The sequence below is a fragment of the Dasypus novemcinctus genome, chromosome 16 (assembly GCF_030445035.2).
Source record: "Dasypus novemcinctus isolate mDasNov1 chromosome 16, mDasNov1.1.hap2, whole genome shotgun sequence".
NCBI lineage: Eukaryota > Metazoa > Chordata > Mammalia > Cingulata > Dasypodidae > Dasypus > Dasypus novemcinctus.
This window is the reverse complement of record NC_080688.1, coordinates 25,149,792-25,177,333: the sequence shown is the minus strand read 5'-3', so window position 1 is coordinate 25,177,333 and position 27,542 is coordinate 25,149,792. Positions and strand designations below refer to the sequence as shown.

The 27,542-nt window shown below is 37.5% G+C and overlaps 1 protein-coding gene across 3 annotated transcripts in view; it reads left to right on the top strand.

The window, feature by feature from the left end:
- VAPA (VAMP associated protein A) overlaps nt 1-26,685 on the top strand; it is a 62,484-nt gene extending 35,799 nt beyond the window's left edge. The window contains exons 5-7 of one of the 3 annotated variants that reach the window (XM_058277355.1): nt 2,948-3,082; nt 7,253-7,426; nt 26,545-26,685. In XM_058277355.1, coding sequence (XP_058133338.1) covers nt 2,948-3,082; nt 7,253-7,426; nt 26,545-26,670 — 435 coding nt within the window. In that variant the 3' untranslated portion in view covers nt 26,671-26,685. Of the gene's footprint in view, nt 1-2,947; nt 3,083-7,252; nt 7,427-11,344; nt 14,640-26,544 lie in introns of those variants that run through there. The other 2 variants (XM_058277354.1, XM_058277356.1) reach the window with 2 other exon arrangements.
- Nucleotides 26,686-27,542: the final 857 nt, after the last annotated feature.

Below are 27,542 nucleotides of genomic sequence, written 5' to 3'. Positions count from 1 at the left end.
AATGTGTATGTTAAAAAGAAGGACTAAACTCTAGCTATGTTTGTATAAGGCAAGATTTCTCAAAGTGTACTGTTAGTTTGGAAAAAGTCCAGTGGTCAGAGGGGTTTGGAACAGTTCCAGGACACCATGACTCCCAGTGTTAGCATTAAAGGCTACAGTTTGCGTATTAAAGACCTACAGTAAAGAAATGTTTGACCTAGTATTCCTTGTTTTAATTTAATGTAACACTGTTAACTTCTCATGGGATACCTGGTGTTCTGTAAAATATGCTTTGGAAATACGATTTCTCCCTAAACTCGTTCTTGTGGTGTTAGTAACCTGTAGATTCTATAAGAAATGTTAATTGCTGAGAAATATAGTTAAATTCAGTGCAAACTGGCACTGAACAGTTCCATCTGGGTTTTTAGTTGCTTATGTGACTTAGTGAAGTCATCAATTTACTGTTGCATATCATATTTTATGGAGGATAGGAAACTTCAAAGTACTAAATCTGCAGCTTTTCTAATAGTACAAAATCTATAACAAATTTTTGTTTTATAGTATTTGTTTATTATAACAAGGATGAAACCTTTTATGTCTGTATAAAAATACATGTCACCTCATTCGTAACACTTCATTCATAAAACCCTGTTGATAATTATATCTTGCCATTTCCAGTTAAGTATGGTTTACATATGAAATTGTTATAACTTAAAACACTTAAAAACCTTAGCATCTTTGACATATTGACTTCTTTCTGTCTTTCAAAGATAAGGTTATTTAATACCCCTTTATTTATATTTCAGTTTAAGTATGAAATGTGTCTGGAAATTAGGACATTGTTAGATAGTGTGATGCCTAGCAATAGTCGGTCACTTTATCAGACAGTTTGATAAAATGCTATATGATGCTGGATCCTGACTTATACAGATTGGTTAAAGATGACACTCCCTTGCTTAAGGAAAATAAACCCCTAAATGAGCAAGATTAATAAAAATGTTATGAAAACTGTTGGAATGAATGTTGAAAAAGCAGAGCACACTTTTTTTTTTTTTTGATATACTGGGGCCAGGAAGCTTGTACATGGGAAGCAGGCACTCAGCCACTTGAGCTACATCTGCTTCCACGAAATTTTTTAGTTTATAACTGTGGTTGTTAGTTTAGTGAATCCCTTTAGATCTTTGACCCTTTATTATTCCTTCAGGTTATTAATATATTACTAAAAAGTATGTTAAGAAAAATTCATTTAGCTAATCTTAATTGTTGGTGACAATTTAAGATTTAATATGTGCTTGACTCTGGATGTTCTTTTGTAGTCAGCCTTATTTTGTGTTTGGAGCAATAGAGAGGGCATAGTTTTACATATTTGCTTTAGAGTTTATCATCAGAATTTATGATCTTCAGTAGTTAACCTAGAAACTCAGTATCCAAAGCAGATGCATACTGCAGTAGCTTTCAGAGTTCATAATGCTTTTTTTCCCCTGAAAGGTGATATAGATAGCAAGCTTTAAGCTTTGTGTTGTTATATTTTTTTAGTGTTTATGTTAACACCCCTACCCGCTCAGTCACCCTTGCACCCCACCCCCTGCCAAAATGTAGGCAGGCACTTAATATTTGTGTTCCCCACATGAATCTTCTTAACCCCATGGAGATTTTTTTTTTAATTAAAAATTTTTAGAGGGTACTGGGGATTAAACCTGGGACTTCATTCATGTGAAGCAGGCTGTCAACCACTGAGCTGCACCTGCTCCACCCTGTGAAGATTTTGATTTTTAAAAATGTACTCAGATGTGTGTGTGACAAAACGATAGTAATTCATTTTAAAAAGTGGGGGCTTTTTGGGGCAATAATTCTCTCATTTGGGTCATTGATATGGTGACTCATGAGACATTGGGACCCTTTTATTTGAGAATAAAAGGAGGCACTGTTAATTATTCCTGGACAACAGGCATCAATTCATGCTGTCCTCAAGCACATGAATATGTACGTTCCCTGTGGTCCTGGGCAACGCGGTCTTTGACTAGGTAGATTTCAGGTTCATTAAAGGCCAATAGTGGCTTCAGTTGAGTTGTTTTCAGTGCTGGGACTAGAAGCCTTGAAATATATTCACCATTTAACACATTCCCTGGACTGTTGACCGTTGGAGGCAGAGGATATTCAGGTGATGGCTTAACTGTTTTACAAATGGGGCTCTCTGAATTACCAGCTCTTTTTTTTTTTTTTTTTAAATGGTACTGGGGCTGGGGATTGAACCCGGGACCTCGTATGTGGGAAGCCAGTACTCAACCACTGAATCACATCGGTTCCCCTTATTTAGATCTTTTAGTTATTGTCCACTTTGTATTATGAAATCTCTTGCCCAGTTATTGGTAGTCTTTTAAAAATTTTAATCCAGAATTAAGTGCATTTTTAATTGGTTATTTTTGATATTTTGTGATGTATTTATTCTTTTATGTTCAATATCTAAAAAAATATTTGATTTATTTTAAGGCTTCCAACTATATGTTACCTTTTCCAAATTTCTTTATTGTCTTGCATTTCATTTATGTGCCTAACATCTACCAATGACTCATTTTCTAGAAAAGTACTGATTTGTCTATTACTGTCTATAATCAATAGACTGAACGGCTGTGAAGAGCAGGAATTTCAAGAGTCTTATATATAAAGACATTTATGTAAATATACTTTTCTTATAGAGACAAAGAACAGATTGGGCAATGGTACATTTATTTAAGTATGGAGTTCTCTTAGTTGTATACAATGACCTGGATCAATAAGTACTTTTGTACTTTTTGCTTAGACATAGATATTATTTATTAGTATTATTTCTTATACATAATGCATTTTTATAGAGTAAAATGTGAATGTTTTAGAGCCTAATGCTTTCTGTGTTAGTCATTCCCAATATCATGCAGGAGCAAACAGAGTTTGGTGCAAATCTGAGAATATGTTTCCCATGCCACCTCAGGGTATAACTTCACCAGGGACTGCCACGGCTGTTACTTCATTGAGCAGCATCAACAACACAGTTGCAACATCTGCCAGTTTTAACATGAAGAATGACCCCAGGGGACTCAGTGTGTTCAAACAGGAGAAGCAGAAGGTTTGTTATAGGGAGCTAAGAGACTTACAAGTCTATTAGTGTTAATAATTAAGTTAATGTCAATACCTAGCAGATAAGTGGTATTGTGAGTATTATATGAAGTAGATAAAGTTGAATTTTTCAGCTATACTTTCAAATTACAGTAGAATCACCATTTAAATATGATGTACACAGACTTTTTTTATAAAATAATAAACTCATTGATAAAATCTCAGCAGTGAGCAGGGCAAATGGAAGTGTGAACACTGTTATGAAGTTGGTGTAATTTTTCCTGTCACTGAGATTTTTAGGAGCATCCTCTAAAAGGAAATTTTCCATTTTATTACCTTTTAATGTAACCAGTAGGCAACTTTGTAGCTTGTTTGAGTAGGATGGCAGGCATAACAGTAAAAGAGTGAACTGGCAAACATTGTTTTTCAGGCAAGTACTGTTCTATAATAAAAGATAAATGAAGCCATCAATCTATAGTTTGTTATCAAATACATATATGCCATTGTTAGGTTTTTATAATGTCCCAGGATAGGAGAATTTGTGGCTAAAATCCTAAAGATCTTAGGTCATAATTGAACTTATTTATATTTTCATATGTGTGTGTGGTGTGTATTTATTGCATTCACTCAGGTGAAATGACTGCACTTTAATAAAGAGAGCTGACTTTTTGGTGTTCTGTGTGATTACTTTTACAATTTTTTGCTTACTGGGAATTTCAAGAACCCTAGTTTTAACAGGTTGCTTGTAAATTAATTTGCCAGTGCAGATAATGTACACACCAAGGTTTAAAAAAAATCTTTACATATTTAGATTCTTTATCTAAATGTGTAGTACTTTTTTGATTTGGAATCATTTACTTCTGGAATCATGATTCTATAGAAATAGTAAATTGGCTGAAGAGGAAAAAATGGGTAACTTGTTATTAAAATCTCTTGATTTATAGGTTAAGGTCTTAATTCTGCCTTTTACAATTTCAGGCTCTTGCTTTAGCCTTTTAACTCCCTTCATACACGTTGACATCCTTTATTCATAATAGTCACAGAATGTAGCCCCATAGTCATGGTCTTTTAGCTTCCTTTTCCTTCCCAAGGCTTCACTGTGGAAACTAGCTCTGCCTTTTTACTTTTTACTTTTTATTTTTCCCCTCCTATATCCAATCCCTAGAACCTCCTTTTTCTGTTTATCCCCAATAGGGATTATTTGGAATATTGGAATTGAAATTCTGATGGCTGTTGAAAAAGGAATACAGAAGTAAATCCAACTCATTGGGAGAGGGATTACTGTAGATAGGCTAAATTATGTAATTAGAGTGGGGAATGTAGAAGATACTATCTTGTCTTAATTGATATCACTGCACTAACATTTTTTTGTCTTATTCTAAGTTGCAGTGTTAAATAGAATGTTAATGTAATGTACATGTACATGCTCATTACTAAGTTTGCTTATTATTCATTGCTATTCAGTTTATTAAGAGTCACAGCATGTTGAATCCCTCTAGTTTGCTTGTTTCATGGTTCTTAGAGCAGCCAGTCTCCTCTTTCTGGACCAGTCTGAAGCACCTCTCAAGGAACAAGCTGTTTTCCTGGAGCCAAACCTCACTAATGGCGCTCCTGCATGGAAGCATATGCTTCAAGTCACACCGGCTTGGTGTTCCCCACCAGGCTCGTCAGATTGTTGTACAACCAGTGACTCAGCACCTTTTTTTTTTTTTAAATCCCTAAGTTAGGATATATTTCCTTATACTTTAAATCTACATAAATAAATTAGATTTTTTTTGCATCTGTATGTATGTTGACTGGTTTGTAGGGGGATTAAATAGCACATGGTGTAACTATTTTGGGTAACTTGGTTCATGATTTGCATGGCTCGGCTCACTTGGGAAGTAGTTTAAGCTTCACTGTCTTCTTTGCATTCTTGTCTAATGTTTGTGCTCCAACAAATTGGTTATGGCATTTCTTTTCCTTTTTGTTGTAAAACCAATATAGCAACATTAAGAAAAATTTCAGTTAAAAAAAATCCTCAGTCTACCACAGAAGAGGTATTCGTTGACATATTATTTGAAATCCCAGAGAATTGGAAGCTACCCATCAAATGTCTTAACAAGAATGAAATGATTTTAAATAATTTCGGTGAAGCACAGAGTAGAATATTTAATGACATTGTATCATTTAAAATGATAATGAAAAGCTGTGCATAACTGACTAAAGCAAGATAAAGTGTTGCATGTATGCTGATTTTAGCTATGTAAATTGTGCATATGAAAAATATATTGGAAGCTAACATATAATAGTTGCGTTGGGATGATGAGATAATGGAGCTAAATTCACCCCACCCCAATGTAAAAATTTCTGGACTTTCAAGAATTTATTTAAAAATAAAAAGCCTCTTGTGAAGAACTTGATTCCTCATTTTAATTTTTTCTCTTCACTGTTGGCCTCATAGGTCTCCTTTTCCTTTCTTAAGTCATCTTTCTAGTACGAGTATATTTATTTTTCCAATTCTTAACTAAAACCTCAAATTTCTTCACTTGCCATTTTCTTGACTGTTGCATTCTTCTTCTAGAGGAAGGCAACATGCTTCCTCTTTTTCAAAAGTTGGACTCGTACTAGGATAGAATTTGAGCACACTTGAAAAATCATTTTGAAATGTCTTCTGATTACTATTAAGGAAAAGAATAGGAAAGAATATTGGAGCAAATATATTGAAATACATTTTTATTAGTAAGGTGGGATTTATCTAAAATGGGATTGTTCGGGATCAGGAGAGATGAGGGTGAAGGAGAAGAAAGATAGTAAGAGAAACTCAGAGAGGGAAGTTGGAGTAGGCTTCTTAAAAATCCTTCACAACTTTGAAGCTTCTGAAAAAAAATGGAAAAAACCTAATGCTGACAGGTCATATGTATATAGTGCTGTACATTAGAACCTCCCCATAACATGATTAATTTTTTCCATGGATAAAATCACAACCCCTTACAATACTAGTCTTGTCCTTTGAACAAACAGTTCCACTTAGCATAACTTTGGGGATGGGGATGTTGTGGTGGGTGTGCGGCCTTTAATTAAATCTCGTGAATGAGTCTGTGGAGAGCTGTAAAATTGTTTTTTTAAGTGTCTATGTTAGCAGTTTATATCTGAATAGAGAAGTTTGTAACTTTCTGTCTAAAAGTTAAAATTTTAATAAGTATGGATTTTAATTAAAAAAGAAGACATTGCAGTAATACTGTTAGAGCATGTGGTGGCATAAATGATGAAAGTTTTTTAAGTACTTTAAACCACAGACCCTGGAATACATATATATTCCGTATATATTTATTTCCAGGTCTTTGTCACTAGTTTCAAATGGGTAAGTGGTGGTAAAAATTAAGATTTGGGGGCTCATAGGTTTAACAGTGTCTATGTAATCCTGTGATTCTATATTGAATCACATGAATTAGTGCAAACAGCTTTAATGATTTGAAATAATCCTTTGCTTTAAGCCTAACACCCCAGACTTAACTCCCCTTTTTGGCTATTATATGTTTGTGCTCATTATCTCCCCTTCAGTGTTTGTATCGTTTGGTTATTTTTCCCCCCTGTTAATAGATGTTAGGTTTTCTTTTTAATGTTTTTCAAGTAGTCTCCTAAATTCATTGGAATGATTACAATTATGCCCTCTACCACCAGAACCTTATTTGAATTAATCAGAGCTCTGAAGATGAACTTCATATTTGGATTTTGAATGGCATCAGTGATTCAGCATATGTTGATTGAGTAACTACTGTTGGCCAAACAATGTACTGGGTTTAGGAGTAAATATTCAGGATTATAAGAGGTAGCTCTTGGTCTTCCAGCTTTGGGAGTATTGTGGGGGAGAACTTCAAAATAAATTACTATAATATGTGATAAGTGCTATGGTAGAGGTAAGTGCAAAGAATTACGGGAGGGAAGGAGAGGAGGTTGTGGGTTGCTCATTTCGACTTAACTAATTGCTGAATTTCTTGATTTAATCCTTTAAAAATTGTTCACAGATCACCGTAATGTTTAGTGTGTGTATGTAAATCTTGTTTTAAAAAATTGAAAATTATCACAGTTTTTATTTAAAGAAGTTTTTGGGAAGAGAAAGATACGGAGTTGAAATTTTGTTTTAAACCTGTAAGGAAATTTGGTCAACTTAAAAATTCCCAATATGTTTACAATACAGAATGATATGGAACCTAACAAAGCTCTTCCATTGAATGCATCTAAACAAGATGGACCCATGCCAAAACCACATAGTGTTTCACTCAATGACACTGAAACGAGAAAACTAATGGAAGAGTGTAAAAGACTGCAGGGAGAAATGATGAAACTATCAGAAGAAAATCGACACCTGAGAGTAAGTCCTACTTTTTGAAAATAAGTTGACTAAATGGAAGTATAGGATATTTGAGCACTAATAGCCCCATTTTATCAGTCAATTTTTAAATGTATCCTTTTTCTCCCCACCCCTACCCTCTCTTAAAAATCTTACTGTGACTTTCACTGCCTAGAAGTTGATGCTCGTTAGCAGACTTGTTCATTCCTTGTGGTCTGACCTGAGCCTTGGCTTGTCCTGTTAGTAACATTCTGGGCCCTGGGCGCTGAACTCCCTGGGCCTGCTCTGCCCTGTCTGCTTGCTGCTGGCTGCTTGTCTGTCAGTCACGTAAAATGCTGTTAGTCTGGTTAGAGATATGTTGTGAGTGTAAAGTACACACTAATTTTGAAGATTTAATTTTAAAAAAGAATGCAGAATATCCTTTTAATTTACGTATTGAAATAATGTTTTGGGTATATTGGGCTAAATAAAATACATAATTAAGATAATTTTACCAGTTTTTTTTTTTTTAACCTTTTTAATGTGATTTAGAAAATTTAAAGTTTACATATGTGGCTCACATATTTCTGTTGGATGGTGCTGGGGAGCATCCTGAAGAAGCTTCTCTCTCTTATCATCCCTCTTTTCCTTTTGGTTAAGCTTCTCCCTCTGATTGGAGTGCTCTGAAATTCTCTCCCTGCCCATCAGCGTAAGCACACACCACACACACCTTTTGGTACTAAGTTCTTTTTTTTCAGCATAGTGTTTTCTGGAACCTCCCATCCACCCACCCCTCCCTTTCCCCCCCCCAAAAAAAAAGAAAAGTAGTTTTGGATTTTTGTTGCCTTTGTATTCCTACTGACCATGTAACACATTACTACTTTGTTAGAGGTCTTTCTTCCTCTAGGGGGCAGTAATTTCCCCAAGGGCAAGAACTGTTTCGTTAATCTTTATACTCATAGCAAATGGCCTGTAGTGGTCATTCTATATGTTTGAAAGAATCAGTGGATGGACTGGAGACTGAGGACTGATTTGAATATATGTTGAGTTTATTATTGATTTGTCTTTGATAAGTAATTGCTTGTTAAGCAATTGACTTGTTTTAAGATCTGAAAAAATTGGTATAAATTGCTTTTTGGGCTTTTAGGCTTTTCATATCAAAGTTGGTACTAAAAGGTATTGTTTATGAGTAAATAAGCTAAATTATGGAACCTAATCTTTATTTGATTATTCCATCTGTTAAACATAGATGAGTCAGAGTTCAGTATCTTTGAACTCTTCGTTGAAATAATTTTTGAGACTAATTTTTTCATACTCCATAATATGCCCTGCAGAAGTCCCCCCATCCCCAGCACCTGTTTGGATAGTAGAAAGAATATCTCTATTTCATACCCACACCCACAGCTCATAGATTTTCTGGGATGTTCCTCTGTTTCTTTTACTTTACCTGCTGTGTCTTCCATAGTTCTGTTCTTTGGTGAAAGATGTGCTTCTTAGGATGCTCAATAGCTTTATTCAAAAGACTACAGTGTATCTCTTGGCAGGGAGGATAGAATTGAAAAGATGGGATGGCATTGGTGTTGCAGGACTGGAAAATAGGAAGAATGAACAGGGGGCTGGCAGACTTTATTCCTGATTTCTGCTCTTTGTATGTTGATGTTCCAAGTAAGATTTCATTTGAAAAAGTTTCTGCTTTTGATGAAACCAAACCAAAGACCCTTGAAGACCATTGGCCTATAGAACTAATTTAGGCTTTTTAAAAACATTTCACACATAAGGTCCATCATAATTTTTTGCCTGATTAACTTCCTCACTCATAGCTGATCACTACCATTTTTTAATTCTTCTTGCCCTGTGGTTCTCAATCCAGAGTGTGCATCCAAATCATCTTGTAAGCTTTTGAAAAATGCACTTGACCAGGTTCTCCCCAGACCTAATGAATCAGAAACATTGGGAGTAGGGCCTAAAGACGACGATGATTTTTTTTTTTTTTTTGAGGTACTGGGATTGGAAAGCTGGTGCTCAAACACTGAGCTACATAGCCTCCCTTGAGTTGGATTTTTTTTTCTCCTGGTTTGTTGGCTTGTTTTTTGTTTATTTTAGGCACTGGGGACTCAAACTGGGACCTCCCATGTGGGAAGCAAGCACTCAACCTCTTGAGCCACATCTCCCAAGATTTAAAAAAATTTTTTTTTGCTTTGGTAACATAATATATACCAAATATCCCATTTTAACCATTTTAAGTATACAATTCAATAGTATTAATTACATTCACAATGTTTGCTATCATCACCACCATCTATGATCATAACTGTTTCTACCACCCAAAGCAGAAACTGTGCCTATTAAGTAATAACTTTGCATTTTCTTCTCACCGTGGCCCTTGGTGACCTCTAATCTATTTGCTGTCTCTGTGAGAATTTGCATATTTCAGGTATTTCATATAAGTGGATTTTCTGTCTGGCTTATTTCATTCTGCATAGTGTTTTCACGATTCATCCATGTTGTAGCATATGTCGGAACTCCATTCCTTTTTATGGCTGAATACTCCATTGTATGGATAGACCACAATTTACTTATCAGTTCATTTGTTGGTAGACACTTGGGCTGTTTCCGCTTTTGCTATTGAGAATAATGCTGCCATGAACATTGTTGAATAAAAATGCCTGGGAGTGGATTTGTCAATCATGGTAATTCCATGTTTAACTTTTTGAGGAACTGCCAAACTTTTCCACAGTGGCTGCACCATTTTATATTCCTAGATGTTTATGTTTTTTAAGTCAAGTTCTCTTCATTTTTGTGATGTGTAGGTGTTATTGAGAGCCATTGGTTTCTTTACACATGACTGATTAGCATACGACAAAAACAAAGTAACCAAACCAACCAGAAAATCAAAGAAAACAGTATGCCATCAGATGTATTCTTTTAGCTTAGTTTATTTATAAGCACAGTAGAGGAATCCGTGTGACAAAATAAAAATTAGCTCAGACTGAAGAAGTAAAAACCTACCCTGCTGTTCATTAGGCTGGGATAACAGGCATGGATAAAGCATAGTTAACACTCTGGCTGGTAAAGTGTCATAACAACTTCCTACTTTGAGTGACTAGTGCCTTCATACTTAGAAACCTTGTCTCTCAAAATCATAGGCTGTTAGAAACTTTGCTTGTGAAGTTCTGTCCTTCTTGGCTGGAGATGCTCACATTCATAAAGAGAAGCCACTTCCATTTCCAGCCCAGGTGCAGAGCTTGGCGTAAGGGGTTTCTAGACAAAGAATTCTGCATCAATCTTAATTTGTAGGTTTCCACAGAAATAGGATTCTGGCTTTATTTTGCAGTCCAGACCTGATGCAGCTACTTTATACACAGTCCTACTTTGCTTTGAGCCTATAAGGTAAAGTACTGCCTTATTTACATTTCACCCTAAACTCGTCACTTCACAAATCCTGTCATCACTCTCTCTCTTCCTTTGGTGAGGTAGCCTACTTGGCCTTCTGCGGGTTGGTTTCCTTAGTTGCAAACTTGGCTCTCAGGATTCAGTCCTGGTATTCTCTGACTGATTGGGCATGGATAGTTTTGACTGATGTAAAATATTGTGTACTACCTTGGGAATAAGTGTATGCATAGAACTCTTCATTAATTATGTTCATTTTAGTGGAATTTTTCATTTTATGTAAATATAGCCGTATCTGAATTTTCAGTTTTAGGAATATATTTCTCAGCTCTAGCTTTTTTTTTTGGTCCGCGTTTTTGAGGTATAATTTATATACCATATTTACACCAGTGTGTAAGGATACAGTTCAGTGAATGAGTGTTAGGTTTAGGACATTTCTGCTGCCCCAGCCGCCTGCTGATCTGCTTTCTGTCTATAATTTTCAGCTCCCGTTTTGACCAAAGACTCAGTAGTTTTGGATATGGATATTTGTTTTTAAAACCTCTCTTCTATTTTTGCATTTTTTTCTAGGATGAAGGCTTAAGGCTCAGAAAGGTAGCACATTCGGATAAACCTGGATCAACCTCAGCTGCATCCTTCAGAGATAATGTCACCAGTCCTCTTCCTTCACTTCTCGTTGTAATTGCAGCCATTTTCATTGGATTCTTTCTAGGGAAATTCATCTTGTAGAGTGAAGCATGCAGAGTGCTATTTCTTTTTCTTTTTCTTTTTTTTTCTCTTGACCAGAAAAAGATTTGTTTACCTACCATTTCACTGGTAGTATGGCCCACAGTGACCATTTTTTTTGTGTGTACAGCGTCATATAGGCTTTGCCTTTAATGATCTCTTACGGTTAGAAAACACAATAAAAACAAACTGTTCAGCTAATGGACAAATTGTATATTCCCAGATCACCAATAGCAGATGTCAGTTGCACATTCAGTCCTTTATGAAATTCATAAATAAAGAATTGTTCTTTCTTTGTGGTTTTAATAAGAGTTCCAGAATTGTTCAGAGTCTTGTAAATGTTATTTTAATAATCCCTTTAAATTTTATCTGTTGCTGTTACCTCTTGAAATCTGATTTATTTAGATTGCTAATCCCACTCATTCAGGAAATGCCAAGAGGTATTCTGTGGGGAAATGGTGCCTCTTACATTGTAAATTTTCTCCTTTACCTTTGCTAATATCATGGCAGAATTTTTCTTATCCCCTGTGAGGCAGTTGTTGACTGAGTTTTTCATCCTGTCCCATGGTATTTAACATAAAAAAAAAATAAAACTGTTAACAGATTCTTGCTCCATAGCTTGTTTGCGTGTCTCTTGTGTCATTATATGGGGGTGTCAGGAAGTCCACTCTGGTTATTCGAAATTTATAACATCACCTTATCTCACATTGGAAACCCCCTTTGGAAATTACAGTATTTGTCCTACATTTCTCCTCCTCTTAAGGAAAGGAACTGATAAAATTTCAAGCTTCTTTTAGTATTTTGATGTCTTTTGGTATCAAAAGAATATGAAATAAGTAAATGCCATGAGAATAAAAGGGCTGTAATTTTAATCAGTTTATGTGTAAGCTGTGTGGTTGTAATGCATTTAAGATACCACCTCCATATCAGGTTCTTTTAGTATCTTGAGGAAGGCTAATTCTCCTTTGGTTAATAAAGTATTTTTTAGGCAACCTAATAGTTTTCGTTGCTTTATAACATTGAACAAAAATAGTTTAAAGTAGGAAGTAGGTGTTTTTCTTGCCCAGGGACACTCAAATATCCATTATGGAATTTGGTATTACTGAACCAACCTTGAGAATTTTCTTTGTGAAAAATGGCTTTATTCTTTGCAAATCTCTTAACCATGTGAAACACATTAGCACAATATATGTGCATTATAGGGTCTGATAATTTCCTGTACTTTGTCTTATGTCTTCATTTACTTAATTTGAATTAGGATAGGACATTTTGGAACCAGAGAAAAAAAATTTTTTTTTTTTTAACTTCGAACAATCTAACACCAAGTAAGTTTTGAATTTTGAAAATAGGTGTTGATTTTGTAACAGATGCACTTGAGCCTATGAGTGGAATCACTTTGGGACTTGATGTGGTGCAGTGAAGTATGCCAGGCCCAGGTCGGTGTACATGTTTGATAAGAGTGAAAAGATCTCAAGTATTACAGTTGCCTTTGCATTTCAAGTGCAATTGTGTCATTGTGTTCTGTGGTATCTTTCATAAAATCTCTTGCCTGTATCCCAGAATTGTTAAAAACAAACACAAGTAATACCTCTCCACTCTTAGCATGTTCCTGCAGGTACGTTTCCATTGTTGTAGACTTTATTTTCACTGTAAAATTTTCCTTTCTTTCTGATAACTGGAAAGGCATGCTAAAAATTAGTCTTGCATTTTCATCGCATAAATGCAGAGTCAGTAATTTCTTGGCTTTAAACTCTATTTAATCAACATTATAGGTAATGAGTGTCAAACTTGAGATTTCATAGCTATCTTTTAAAATTTAAGTTCTCAAGAATTTATCATAATCCCATTTTATGGGAATGATCCTTGGAATTCATTTTGTGCAGCCCCTTTGTTTTATAGTTGAATCTGAGGCCTTATAAGGGTTAAGAAAACTTGCCCAGTGTCTCATAGGCACGTACAGGCAGAGTTGGAACTAGAAGTCTGTTCTCTTAACTCCAGCTCATTGTCCTTCTGGCAGCTTTATAGAAAAAGTTGTCTTAATTTGACAAATGAATGAAATAATGAATATAAGATGGTATTTAATAAGTGTATATGAAATTTCCTATCAGATTTGTTATAGTTAACTGTTTAGTAGTCTCATGTATATGTTTAGTTTTAGTGTTTAAGGTAGAAATGCCTCATACTGTTAGTATAATGAATGAGAAATACAATGTATTTTTAGATCAGTGGTTTGAGAAAATGCAAACCATTATGCAGTGGTTTGTTTTGAGAGAAGTTGTAGTCTGAGTGTCTGCCAAATAGAAGTATACTTGGGCTACTTAACTGCTTTACATGTCATACTGATTATCTCAGAGGCCCTTGATTCCTATTCTTTTTAATTGCTGTATGAAATGTGATCAAATTATTTTCTTGTCAGGTACTTTCAAAGAGTTCAACTGTATTGACTGATAATGTATAGCTTATGCTGTCTCCATTTCTTATGCTTAGAAATTTTTGCTTTGTCTGCCTGCTTACTTGTATATGTAAGCATGAGGGAAATATACTGTTGCTAATGCTAAAATTACAATCAAGTAACTAAGGCCTTAAGTTAATATGTGACGCTCATTGCACTACCATCCTTTCTCTAACTAATGTACTTTAACTTTGCCCGTTCTTGTATTTACAAGAAACAAATTTAAGAATTGTATTTTTTGTGTGTGGTATATTAACTTTTTTTTTCTTTTAAAGAAGTGCACTAAAAAAAATGTATCAACATCAGAAATTCTAGTCAAAGAAAAATACATTCTTCTCCAAGTTCCTAGTTTAGAAGTTCTTCTGAAATTGTTATATGGTATGGGAATTACTTTTGGATTGTAATCTTTGAAATTATACCAATTTGAAAGCAAATTTTATTATTAAGGAAAGAAAGAAAACGGGTTCTTATTGGGTATATCCCCAAATTGTGATCCTCTGCCACTTTAGAAACATTCAAACAATAGTTTTCTTAGAATTTTGCACATTCAGTGATTTTGGTGTGTGCATAGATTTTAAAAAATTGACCTTTATGAGTGTTAGGGAAAGAGCAGTGCTTTACCATATGGAAAAAGCTTTCAAGGGAAATTGAACTATTGCGTGAATAAATAAACTGTTTAAAAATGTGGTGAAGTGTCATTTTCCTTTTCAAAAAACAACTTGGTTTTGACAGATTCTTAAAAATATTGTTATAAGCTCACAAGCATTACTAATAGCTGGTTACTGCCTTGAACTTGCTGGCAGATAGTCACTTGCTTAGTGACCGAGAGGTTAAGTACTTTTTAGTAGGAAATGGTTTGTCGGTGCCACATTTGTTGGCTCACTTTTGGTAGAAGCCATGCTTCTGGTGAGCTATATGCAGGAATAGGGGCATGTTAGGAGTGATATGCCTTTTTAGGGTTGGTGCAAAGGAGTTTGAACATATATTGACTTTAAAGGAAAAGAATTTTTTCCCCCTTCCCACATTTCTGATTACAGAGATACTTGTGTATTTTAGACAAATATGAAAATAAATATTAAATAATGGTAAAGTTTGCCACGTAACAGCAGCAGTTGCTACGAACATTTTGATTTGTTTCCTTAAAATAATAATCCTCTTTAAGCTGAGTCATAAATTACATGCAGCTTTTTGTCCCTTTTTTTAAACTTAATACAGTCATTTCTCCAGTTTATTGAAAACCAAGTATAATTTAAATGACTGCAAAGATATTTTGATTTTTTTTTTTACAGTTATTTTTTTTAATGGGCATTTTATAATGTCATGGTTGATTTGCTGGGCCTCCATGTAATGTAATTCTGTTTCTGATTATTTCTAGTTACCTTCCTATTGTCATTTCCTTTGCCCTGTATATTACACCCATCTTGAAAAAAGATATAGGAACTATTAAGATAGTTATCAGACTTGTTTGTTGTTGACTATGACAGGACATTAACTGGGAGCTTAGAAATATAAAAATACTGAGGCCTGAATGAGACCTCCAGAGATACTGGCTTGATTGGTTGGGCATTGCTTTTTAAAAAAATTTGCAACCAGAACAACTGCTTTATAGGATCTTAAGTGCCAAAGCCAGAAATGAAATAGATTTAAGTAAGCTGTAAGTCCTGTTACAGAGGGAAACTGCATTTTCCAGAATTCATTTACTAGTTTTCCTGGCACCCAAAGTGACTATCTTTACCCACCAGAAAATTTTATTTTGCCTGTCATCTATTTGTCCACGTGGTTTTCAAAATGCTTACCAGTCTGTGCCAGGCAGTTTTTTTTTTTTAACATGTCAATTTTATTGATTCATGTTAATAATTCATCCAAAGTGTACAATCAGTGGTATCTGGTATAATCAAGTAGTTGTGCTTTCATCACTTCAGTGATTGTTGTTAGAGCATTTTCATTATTTCAGCAATAATTATAACACAGAATTCTTCACTCAGTCTCTCTGTTTCCCCTGCTGTACATAGCTGCTATTTTTGGCTGTTTTTGCACAGTTTATTTATTTACTAAACCGTTTTTACTGAGATTAAACTCATATACCACATGTTCTATCTAAAGTGTGTCATCAGTGGCTTTTAGTATAATCACAATGTTGAGTGTGCCAAGCGTTTTATGTCAACTCATTCAGTCCTCTCAGAGATCCTACTAGGTGTAGTTACTTTTTCCATAGTGTGTGTAGACAGGTAGAGGGTTAAACTCACTCAGGTTTACACAACCTGTCGGTAATAGGCAGGAATTGGAGCCAGATAATCTGGCCCTAGAGCCTATCCTCTTAACAATCTACCATGCTAGGAAATTACTTGAATGTTTGTCCAAGTCAAATATTGTCTCCTCACAAAAATGATCCTTTTCATTCCACTTTAATAAAAAGAAGTACTGATAATTCTTTGTGAAAACCTTTACTCTTAAAAATTTGACTTTTTTTGCCTTTATATTCCCACAAAGAAGTAGAGAAGAAATAAACTGCCCATTTACAGTCTCAGCTCCTGAAAAGTACTAATGTGAACTTTTATAAGCAAAGTTATTAATGTGCCATAAGAAGAAAGCTATAAAATTTGTGGAAATTGTTTATGTGCTCTTCAAGCGTGGAGAACAGTGTGTACTTGAATTTTTTTCTATAATCCATGAAGTTTAGTGATTAAGTGTTTTGACTTTTGATAGTTGGCTTTGTGGTCCAAATTTTGATACTGTTTATGGTCCATAAAGAACAAAGGCTTTCAAGTAATATAGGCACAAAAGAGCCCTGAGGAAAAATAAGTATAGATCTTTTCTTGGAGAGAAGTTTTTAACTAAAGATACTGCAGAGGCTTGAAATTGTAAGAAATTGAAATCTGTTTTACATTCCAGAGCAATAAGAATTTATAATTTTAGTACATTGCTGTCTCAAGAAGTAAAGTTTTTAGGAATCTCACTTGAAATAAAATTTAAACTTGAGAATCAAAGGAATGATTTGTTGCAAAGTATTTCATAGGATGCTTTTATGTACTCTGGCAGCATACAAAATAAACGGAAAACTGAAGTCTCAGGAAAGAGATGAGTACACGAGTCACTGCCCATTTTTGTTTGTGTATTTATGTGCTACAGGCTGCAGCTTTGATGCATGTGTGTGTGATCAAACTACAGGGATCATGCATGTGTTTCTTGCATGTTTTAAAAATGAAATACCACATAAACATCTGGAATTCCTACTTTTGAAAATTCGGGATTTGAAACACAGTAATTGTTCTGTCATATGGCATCAATTTGCTGGAGCTGAGTAGCAGCTGAACATCCAGGACTTTCTATGGTCTTTATATTTGGTTTTGCTTATTTGTTGGCTGCATGATCCCTGTGTTCCATTGAATTTGGGAAACCTGGTTTTGTTCCTCCTCACGTATTAAATTCTGAATACTTGCTCTGTGAGGTGCTTTAGGGGTTGGGGAAAGGTGCACAGTAGTGTAAAATTTTATTAGATTAGAATTTAATTCTGGGTATTGGGATATAGGGGAATCCTACTGTCAAAAGGCAAACAATACTTAAAAAAAGCACACTGGTACACAGTAGAGGGATGGGGCCCAGAACATCCACAACATGGTAAATTGAAACTTAGGTATAAAGTTCGAGGAGCCGTAGAGGGTGCTTTTTATAAAGAGTGCCTGTTGTGTGCTAGATACTTAATATCAAGCATCTCACTCTCAGTATACCCTTTCAAACTTGTTTTAGAAGAAGTGGTGGTGTCCAAGTTTGCCGTGTAGAGCCAAGTCTTGGCCCCAAGTTTGCACCACCCATCACCACACCATGTTGTCTTTCAAAAAAAGAAAGTTACACTGTGAAATGGACTTAAGTGGCATGCAGTTCAGTAGAAATGTGAGCTTAGTTTGGTGTCAGCCGTACTAAGTATGGGGAATTTAAAAAAAAATTTTCCCTACTTTTGAAAATTGTAAAGTCAAGGAATATACCTAAAGCTTGTACACACTTCTCTTAGTGGTTAGGAATTGGGTTGTGGCTGCAATTTTGTTTCAGAATTTAAGATATTTTGAAATTGACTCTTTACAGCTGGGTTTTCAACCAATTAACCTAGATTAATAATTATGCATAGTGTTTTGATTATCATTTCAAATTCTAAGCTGGAGTAACTTTTGGGGAAGAAGCATATAGAAATTGTTAATGAGCCTGGGATCCAGGATATAAGAAATGTAAAATTCTGGCCTCCTTAGTTTGCAACCTTAGGTAGTTCATTTCTCTGTGCCCCAGTTTCCTCTAAAATAGGATAATAACCATACTTCTTTGGATGTGAAGGGGATCAGACAGGTACAGCTCTTAGAACAGGCTTGAACCAAAGCAGATGCTCAACAAATGTTAGCAGGGATTTGTGTATGTGCACGTGAAGCAGACAACTGGGCAAGTTGATGATTTGGGTTAAATGCTCACATGAGATATCAGACAATGGGCATTTGACTTGAAATTTTAATTGAAGCCATTAACTTCTGTTTTGCTGATGAAGGCAATTATCTGACAATATGCAGCAGCCTTTGATTGAGCACCCGGGGAGAAGCAGCCTGACAAACAGCCCAGGGTTTGGAGAATACATGGAATTTGGAGTTGAATCCACCTTTGACTGGATTATCACCTTGAACATTTTTCTTATCTCAAAATCTCAGCTTTCTCAGCTGTACCATCCTCTGGTTTTTAAACCTTTCCGTCTTGTAGGGTCATGTGAGGATTGTCTGGTACATTTTAAAGAGCATAGTATTATTTCTGGTACATAATAAGCATGTGCTAAAATTGCATTTTTGCTCTGTCCTTATATTAAACAGGATATCACAAGAATTTAAAACTATTAAAAGCTGTTTGATGGCAGTGGATGATTTTTGAGTTAGAAAATACAAAAATACTTGAAAGGGTGGATGCTATTTTTGCAGCTAAGTAAATTGTGAGTGCTAATAAATGTGAAGCACTTTTCTGTGTTTTGATTCTTTTTTATGAATATAAAGGTAAGAGTGAATTATAGAAAATTTGGAAAATATAGAAAAGTATATAGTAGGAAAAAAATTCCAATACCACACTCCCCAGAGATAACTTTTTAAAAAATGCCAACGTGAATTTTGAACTTATATTTAGTCTACATATGTATTAATAGCATAAAAATGTGCTTTTGTAAACCAGTTAGCAAAATTGTATTGGGATAATTCATTTTAATAAGGAAACTGCGAAATTGTTGCAAGAAAAGGTGCAGAAAGCATATATGCCCTTTAGAAAGATTCACCTATTAACATTTTGCCCTATTTGCTGTCATCTGCTCTATATGCTATGTACACACACACACACATATAGTTTATGCACCTTCATATACACATGCATTCATAGTGTAGATGGATACATGTGCCTATGTGTGTAGGTACATACTCATACATATGCATTTATACCTATAGACAACTTTTCTTTTAAAACCGGCCAAGAGTAAGTTCAATATATCAGCGTTTTTACGTATGTATGTGTAGATCCCTAATTATTTTCCTGAGAATAAGGATATTCTACATAACCACAGTACAGTTTGTCAGTCTTGGTAAACTGAACATTGATCATTGGTAGAGTAATTTCCCCCTAAATTTATTGTTCATATCCAGTTGCCTAATTAATAGTTTTAATTGATTTATAAAGGCATGCTGATTTTTATGCTATTAATGTATATACTAAATATAATCTTCTATAGTATTCCCCCCCATTCAGTTGCCATGTCTCTTGAGTCACATTTGACTCAATCTGAAATAGTACCTCAGCCTTTTTTTTTTCTCCATTCATTCATTCATTCATCCATCCGTCCATCCATCCATCTATCCTCCCCCCCCCAGTTGTCTACTCTCTGTGTCCATTCGCTGTGTGTTCTTCTGTGCCCGTTTGTATTCTCGTCAGCGGCACCCAGAATCTGTGTCTCTTTTTGTTGCGTCATCTTGTGTCAGCTCTCCGTGTGTGTGGTGCCATTCCTGGGCAGGCTGCACTTTCTTTCGCATTGGGCGGCTCTCCTTATGGGGTGCACTCCTTGCGCGTGAGGCTCCCCTACGTGGGGACACCCCTGCGTGGCACGGCAGTCCTTGCGCTCATCAGCACTGCGCATGGGCCAGCTGCGCACGGGTCAAGGAGGCCCGGGATTTGACGGACGCCCTAACCACTGGGCCAAGTCTGCTTCACTCTTTTTCTTAAAGAATACAGTCCTTCCCTGTCCCCACCTTTTAAAATAAAATGTTCCTTATTTGGGCTTTCTATGTTTGTTCTTTGGATTAAACAGTATTCTAGAGTGTTTAGAACACCGGCTGAGTACAAGTCATATATCTCACCACTGACATTCTCCCAATAATATAATTATTACCAGTCTTTTCAAAAATTAGGTAAGAAGATGAAGTCTCATAAATGCTGAAATGCTAAATTCCTTGTTTAAATTCCTAAGGTAGAAAGTAGGCAGGGCTCATGTCTAAGTCTTAGGAAGCTAAATCTCGTGTACTCTCCTTGTTCGTGATATCTTCATTTGACTTTTGTGAAGCCTGTTGCTAGTAGCATGTAGTAGGCCTGGATAATGATGATGCAGAAGGGATTTGGAAAATAGAGTTTGTTTTTGTGTCCCCTCGTGATAATGCCCCTAGGAGAGAACATCAAAATTCTCCCTGTCCTCAATCTGTGGAGAAGCAACTATTGCTGTTTTGGTTCTATTCCACTAAGAGACTATAGACCTTGTTCATTTAGAATCTAGTGGTCACTGTTGAAGTCAAGTGTCAGCAAGTAAAACATTAATTTTAATTGGGTAAGTGTGAATATTTGTGAAAAATAATATTTGGAGCTTTTTAGTGTAAAACTGATGCTACCTGCCAAATCTCCAAATTGACTCTCAGGCATTGCGATAAAATGTGAAATTTCTCTTTCTGTGACTTTACAAGCGCATAGAATGCTGATAACTGGGGAATTGCTTGTTCCTTTTCTCAATCTGGGTGAGGCTTCCATTCTGCTTAGAACAGGCAGAGGAAACGATGTCAAAAGCAGTCTAGTTCCTCTCCTCTCCTTTGATCCACGTCCTATTTTAATAATGATCTTCTCTGGGGAGAGAATTTGTCACTACGCAAATTGTATACTCCATTGACTTGCTGGGCAAACCCCTAACAATCTGGAAAGTATTCTAAAGGGTGAAATAGAGAAGTGGAAACCAGCCTTTTCCTGGTGGTGGACTGCACGATGTGATGTGAGGAATATTGAGCATGCTTTCTGCTCAGAAATACGTTCCTCACCTCCATTCCCCTACTTGGCCAGACACCCTCATGAGTGAGGGTGCAGAGAATAAAAAGAAGAGCAATAAGTTTGGCTTATCAAGCAGAAGAACTGAGCAAGGAAAGGTACAGGACATTTGTAGTTTTTGTAATCTTTCCATTCTCTCTCTCGTTCTACTTTGATTTCCTTCTAGGGCACTGTTATTAGTTTCCTATTGCTACTGCAACAAATTACCACAACCTTAGTGGCTGAAAACAACACAGATTTATTATCTCACAGTTTTGGAGCCCAGAATTCCAAAATGAGTCACTGGGCTAAAATCAAGGCTTTGGCAGCGCTGCATTCTCTTCTGGAGGCTTCCGGGGAGAAATCGTGTCTCTGCCTTTTCCAGCTTCTAGAGGCTGTCCACCTGCGTTCCTTGACCCCCAGCCAGCGCTCACAACACTATGACCTCTTCTATCGTCACATCTTCTTTCACGCGGATCTGCCTGCCACCCTTGTAGAAGGATGATGCACACCTAGTTTTCCAAAAGCGTCTTGGACACTTACAGAAGGCTACATGTGGCAACGGTGGTTAGGAGAGCAAACACGGAGTCCGGCATTTTCTCCTGTGACGTGGGGTCTTGGGGGAAACAGGTTCTTCCCTCCCTCTCTACCTATCTGTCCCCCAAATTCAGTGGATTACTTCCTCTTAAAAACACTTCTTATACTTGGCTTACAAAACATCACATTCTTTTGGTTTTAATTCCTACCTCACCGGCCACTCCTCATTTACCTGCTTCCAAATGCACAGGTCTTTTTTTCTCCAATCCTTATCCCCACCTAAAAGAAAATTGTTTTTTTGGAAATGCTTTCAAACTTATAGGAAATTTAAAAACTAATGCAAACTCCATACAGAGAACTTAACATACCTACCCCCCCATACCCAGATCCACGAATTTTAACATTTTGTCACATTTACGTTTTCCTCCCTCCCTCCCTCCGTGCCTCTTCTCTCTCTGTGTCTTTCTTCCTCCCTCCCTTCCTTCCTTTTTCTGATTACACTGGGAGTAGATTGTACACTTCATGCTCCTTGGATATTTCCTAAGAACAAGGATATTCACTTATGTAACTTACGTAACTACCTTAAGTGCAAGTTCAAGAAATTTTACATTGATATAAAATTTCAGTCCATATTCCACACATATTCATATGTTCCAAAATGTTCATTTGCACGTTTTCTCCCCTCATTAGATCCCATCCAGGATCACATATTGCATTTAATTGTTATTGACTCTTTGTTGCTGTTTTTTTTTTTTTTTAATCATTGGAAACAATATATACAACATTGATTTCCCATCTCAACCATTCCCAAGCATACCATTCATTGGGATTAATTACATCCTCAATATTATGGTACCTGCATTACCTTCCGTTACTAAACTTTGCATCTCCCCAAATGGAAACCTTATACCCATTATGCATCAACTCCCCAATCCCCCTGCCTCCCACCCCTGGCAATTTGTACGCTAGTTTCTGTCTCTATGAGCTTGCCTATTCTCTATTTACCAAGAGCCTTAAATTTAATATCCTAAATGTATAACAATCTTGTTTGCTTTGACACCCACTTAACTTCAGTGATATAAATGTCGCTCCTATTCCCCCACCTTTATGTAGTTCTTGCCACAAATTATATGCTTATACATTGTGAATCCCAAACCACTGATGTCTCATGTTTTATGCATCTGTCTGTTAGATCATGTGGGAAGTAAAAAGTGGAGTTAAATACCAAAACTACAGTTGTCCAATGTCTGCCCCCTTTCTCTCCTGTACTGCTTCTGCCTTGTGAGCCTCATGTCTGGAGGAGCCTTGTGATATTCATACTATCTCTATCCTGGTGACTTCTAAAGTTATATATCCCCAGTACAGATAACCCCACTAAATTCCAGACTTACATACCCAACTGCTTGGATGTGCATTTGATGGCTCAACTGGATACTCCAAAACAGGACGCCTGGTTTCTCCTCATCTCCAAACCTGTTCCCTCGAGGCCCTTCCCATCCATACCTCCTGGCTGTTCAGGCGTCAAGCCTGGAGCCATCCCTGTCCTTTTCTTTTTTTCACCTGCCACAGCCAAGCTGGCTCTCCTTTCAAAAGACACTTAGACTCTGGTCGCCTCTTACCACGTCCCTTGTCACCACCTGGTCTGAGCCCCCATCTTTCCCCTCACCTTCTCAACAGTCTTCTGTTGGACTGCCATCTTCTTGAATGGAGACTGTTCTTCACGCCCTCTACTGGTTTCCTGCCTCATTTCCATTTCTGTCCTGAATGGTTATTTCCTCGCCCTCTTGCAGCAGCTACTACCCATTTCTAACTTACACTCTCCAGACGGTCCACCTCCCCTTTCTTAGTTGATGTCCACTAATGATAGCCTTGTTACTTCCCCCTCATTTACCATCTGCACTCCTTCCAGCTTCCCTCTCACCCCTGTGCCTCCTGCGCTTGGTGACTTCAGTGGATAGACTATAGCTCTCAATCTTCATCTCCAAAGACCTCCATTCCATGTCTGCCACCCACTGCCTTCGTCTCTTCCTGGAGTGTGTCATTACCAAAAACGGACACATTTCCCTGAGATCTTGACTGCAGATAAATACTCATTGCCACTTGCTCTCCCAGGAGGAAAGGTAGGAAGACTGAGGCTCTGGCAAGGATGCACACCTTTTTGGGTCTTTCGAGTACTTAGGGAGGGAGGTCCCAGGAAAAGCAGTGCTTGAGTCCTGATCATATATGTGACCTGAGTGTGTATGGTTGGGTCAAAATTCAGCAATTCTGGCTATGTGTACTCTTTATTGGTTTAGAATAAGGTACTGGTGCTCCTGAGGCTACAGAAACACCCAGTTCCTCTCGTCATGGCAGATGGCTCTGGAGGTCAGTGCCTGGCCAGTGGGCCCTACTTTGGAGTTTGTGCTCCTGAGTGTGATGGAGGTGGACTCAGATGTGACCTCTCAAACATGCCTCTCCTGTCCTTTTTCTTGAAACTGTGAGTGCCTCTGGAGTTGGTATATGTCCAGGACTCTTGAATCTCTGGGCTGTCCATGTCCCAGCAGGGCCCTCAGCCTCAGCTAGTTGCAACACCTACTCTCCAGTTTGTTGGACTTAGGTCAGCTAACAAGGAGGTAAGAATGGCCAACCGCCACACCAGGGAACCGAGAATCTACTACTGCAAGCAGGAGAACCCCATCCATCAGCCATGTGGGATTGAAGCCCCCTTTCCATGAAGAGGTGGAGTGGACATCGCCATCCCAGGGTCCTCAGGATTGGGGAATGAGATACGCACTAGAGTGGACTTGCTGGTAGTCTACTATAGAATTATTGTGAGTCTGGCAATGGAAGAAATTATATCACTGATGTGGAGACAGTAGCCACTGGGAGTTGCTGAAGGCAGGGAGGGGGAAAAAGAGGCATTTTTGGGGCTTGGAATTGTCCTGAATGATATTGCAGGGACAGATGCAGGACACTATATATCCTGCCATAACCCCCTGAATGGACTGAGAGAGAGTGTAAACTACAATGTAAACTATTATCCGTGCAGTACAGCAGTGCTCCAAAATGTATTCATCAAATGCAATGAATGTACCACACTGATGAAAGAAGTTGTTGATGTGGGAAAAGTGAGGTATGTGGGGGTGGGGCATATGGGAATTCCCCCATATTTTTTTAAGGTAACATTTTGTATGATCTGTGTTTCTTTTAAAAATAAATAATATATTTAAAAAGTAATAAAATAAGAATCGCCCTGTTTAATTTTTTTAGGGTCACAACACTTTGGTCCTACTGAGGAAGGCTGGGTCACTGGCTGACCACCTAGGAAGGACTCGTGGTGGACACTTCAGGGCACTGCAGGGAGTGCGTGTTTGCTACTTCTACCAGCACACGGAACGTGGTGTTTGCCCATGAAACGTTGGCCAGTTTGCTAAACCACCCTTGTTATGAGATTCTCCTTCACACCTCAGCCTCCCTGTTTGAACTATTGTCAAGTATTTGAAATGGGAATCACAGGCGTTTATTAGATTCAAGTATTACCTTTGCTGCAAGCTCTTTTAGGTTTGCTAAAACTAGGTAATTAGCTCTGTTTTGTTTTCCCGGCCTCCAAAACCTTGCCAATTTTATTTTGGCTAAATGGCACTGCTGAACTTTAAGGTAAAAAGCGAGCGTTCTTCAAGTACCAATTTATTGCTCAATTCCAGGGGGCGCCCTTGTCATGGAATTCTATGTTGTGGTGGGGGCTGGGCTTGGTCCCATGGAAGAATAGGGCTGCTAGCTTTTCTAATAAGCCACTGGAAGATTTGGCATTCACAGAAAATTTTGTTTCAGTTTGGTGCCTCCAACCCCCACTACCCGCCTCATCCCCTCCCCTTCCCCAGCCCCCCCACTGGCCCCAAACCCTTTCATTTTTCCTGAAGTTAGACTCTAAGCACTTAAAATACATACTTAAAAGCATTCACTTTTTCAGTAGCAAAAGGCTCGCTTTAAACATAAATTGCTGTAAAATTTAATCCTGCCGCTAGGTGGCAATGTGGATTTATGTCTTGAGACTTTCTGGATGATGGAAAACCCGGGTTGGTTTATTCAAGCTGTACTGATCTGTGGATTTCTTAAAGACCCACATCTCAAACAAAATAAAACTCTTATGTTTTTTTTTCAAACTGTAATTCTGACTGAAGGAAGCTTTTGTCTTGATCCTGATGATAGATGTAAAACACTCCCCCCCCACCCCCCTGAGGAGATACCAGATAGTTAAAAAGTTTGTCCATTTTAAAATTGGATTATAGTGATAATGTGGATAAACCCTTATGGTGTCTTTGATGAAAAGATTTCATACGGTAATACCTTTAATTTAATTAGTAACTTTCATCTGTGTGACTGTTGCAAGCATTAAGTTTTTACAATACCTTATACTTACGTGAGGCATTTTTTATTTATCTGTATCTGTTCCTTCACTCAAATGCTGACTGTTGATAATGCTGAAATTGTTAAAGTCTGGATTCCACGGACATGTCCCCCCTTACCCACGTCACACATATGCACACACAGCTTAACATGTAATGTCCTGTCCACAAATTGTCAAGTGGAACCTCTGGCCAAGAGGAGAGCAAAGTCTGAATCAGAGCTTAAAAATGGCAGTGCTTTAAAAGCCAAAACTCTTGAACTTTTTATTGTTAAAAATAGTAATGGCATTGTTTTTGTGTTTCCTATTTTGGAACTCTAATGAGAGGACTCATGAGCTTAATTCCTTTTGTTGCTCAATGTATGTTTTGCTTTTCTTCGCTCTCAGGCAGCATGCATTCAGCACCCAGTCCACCTGACAGGAGGAAGAGGACGGCTGGCCTTGGCTAATGTCATCCTTCTTGAATGTCTGAACTGTGCCTGGTTGAAAGGCAACCCAGTCTGGGGCAGGTGAGCGCTGGTCTGTCAAGTGGGACCCAATGTGTACTGACCACCTACTCTGTGCCCATCAGTTTCCTCTCATCAAGTCATTGCATCCTTCCAACAGCTCTGTAGCACCCCCCCTTTTCACAGGTGAGAAGACAGGTTTCCCAGGTGTGGTGGCAGTAGAATGGGTCCCCAGAGATGTGCACATCCTAATCGTGCCCGGAATCTGTGAATATGTTAGGGTGCATGGCAAGGGGGAATGAAGGCTGCAGATGGAATTAAGGTTGCTCTTCAGCTGACCTTAAAAGGGAAGATTATCCAGGATTAGTCAAGTGGGACCAATGTCTTCACAAAGGGGCTTCAAAGTATAGGAGGGAGAACCAGAGAGATGGCTCCGGGGGAAGACTTGGCACCACTTTGCTGGCTTTGAAGATGGAGCAGGGGGCTGCCGTGAGCCAAGATGTGCAGGTGTCCTCTAGAAGCCGGTAAAGGCCAGGAGATTGATTCTCCCCTGAGCCCCCCAGAAGGAACGCAGCCCTGCCCACACCTTGATTTTATCCCACTGAAGCACACTTCAGAATTTTGACCTCCAGACTTGTGAGATAATAAATTTGCATTGTTTTCAGCCACTCAGTTTGTTATAGCAGCCCTAGGAAGGTGGTGCACCAGGGTTCCATATTGTAGATTACACTCATTGTGTGGAACCATCAGATCATCAAATCATGGCTCAGATTGCTGAGAAAATGTGATTTCTCACCATCCTGCACCTGCTAGGTAGAGAATGACGGGAAATTTGCTTGTCCAATCTGCTCAGTTTGAAACTTAGTCTTGATCCAATTAGCAAGGCTGTGTTTTGCTTTGAATAATTGCTCTGTTGCTCTTTTTATTTCCTCCCCGTTC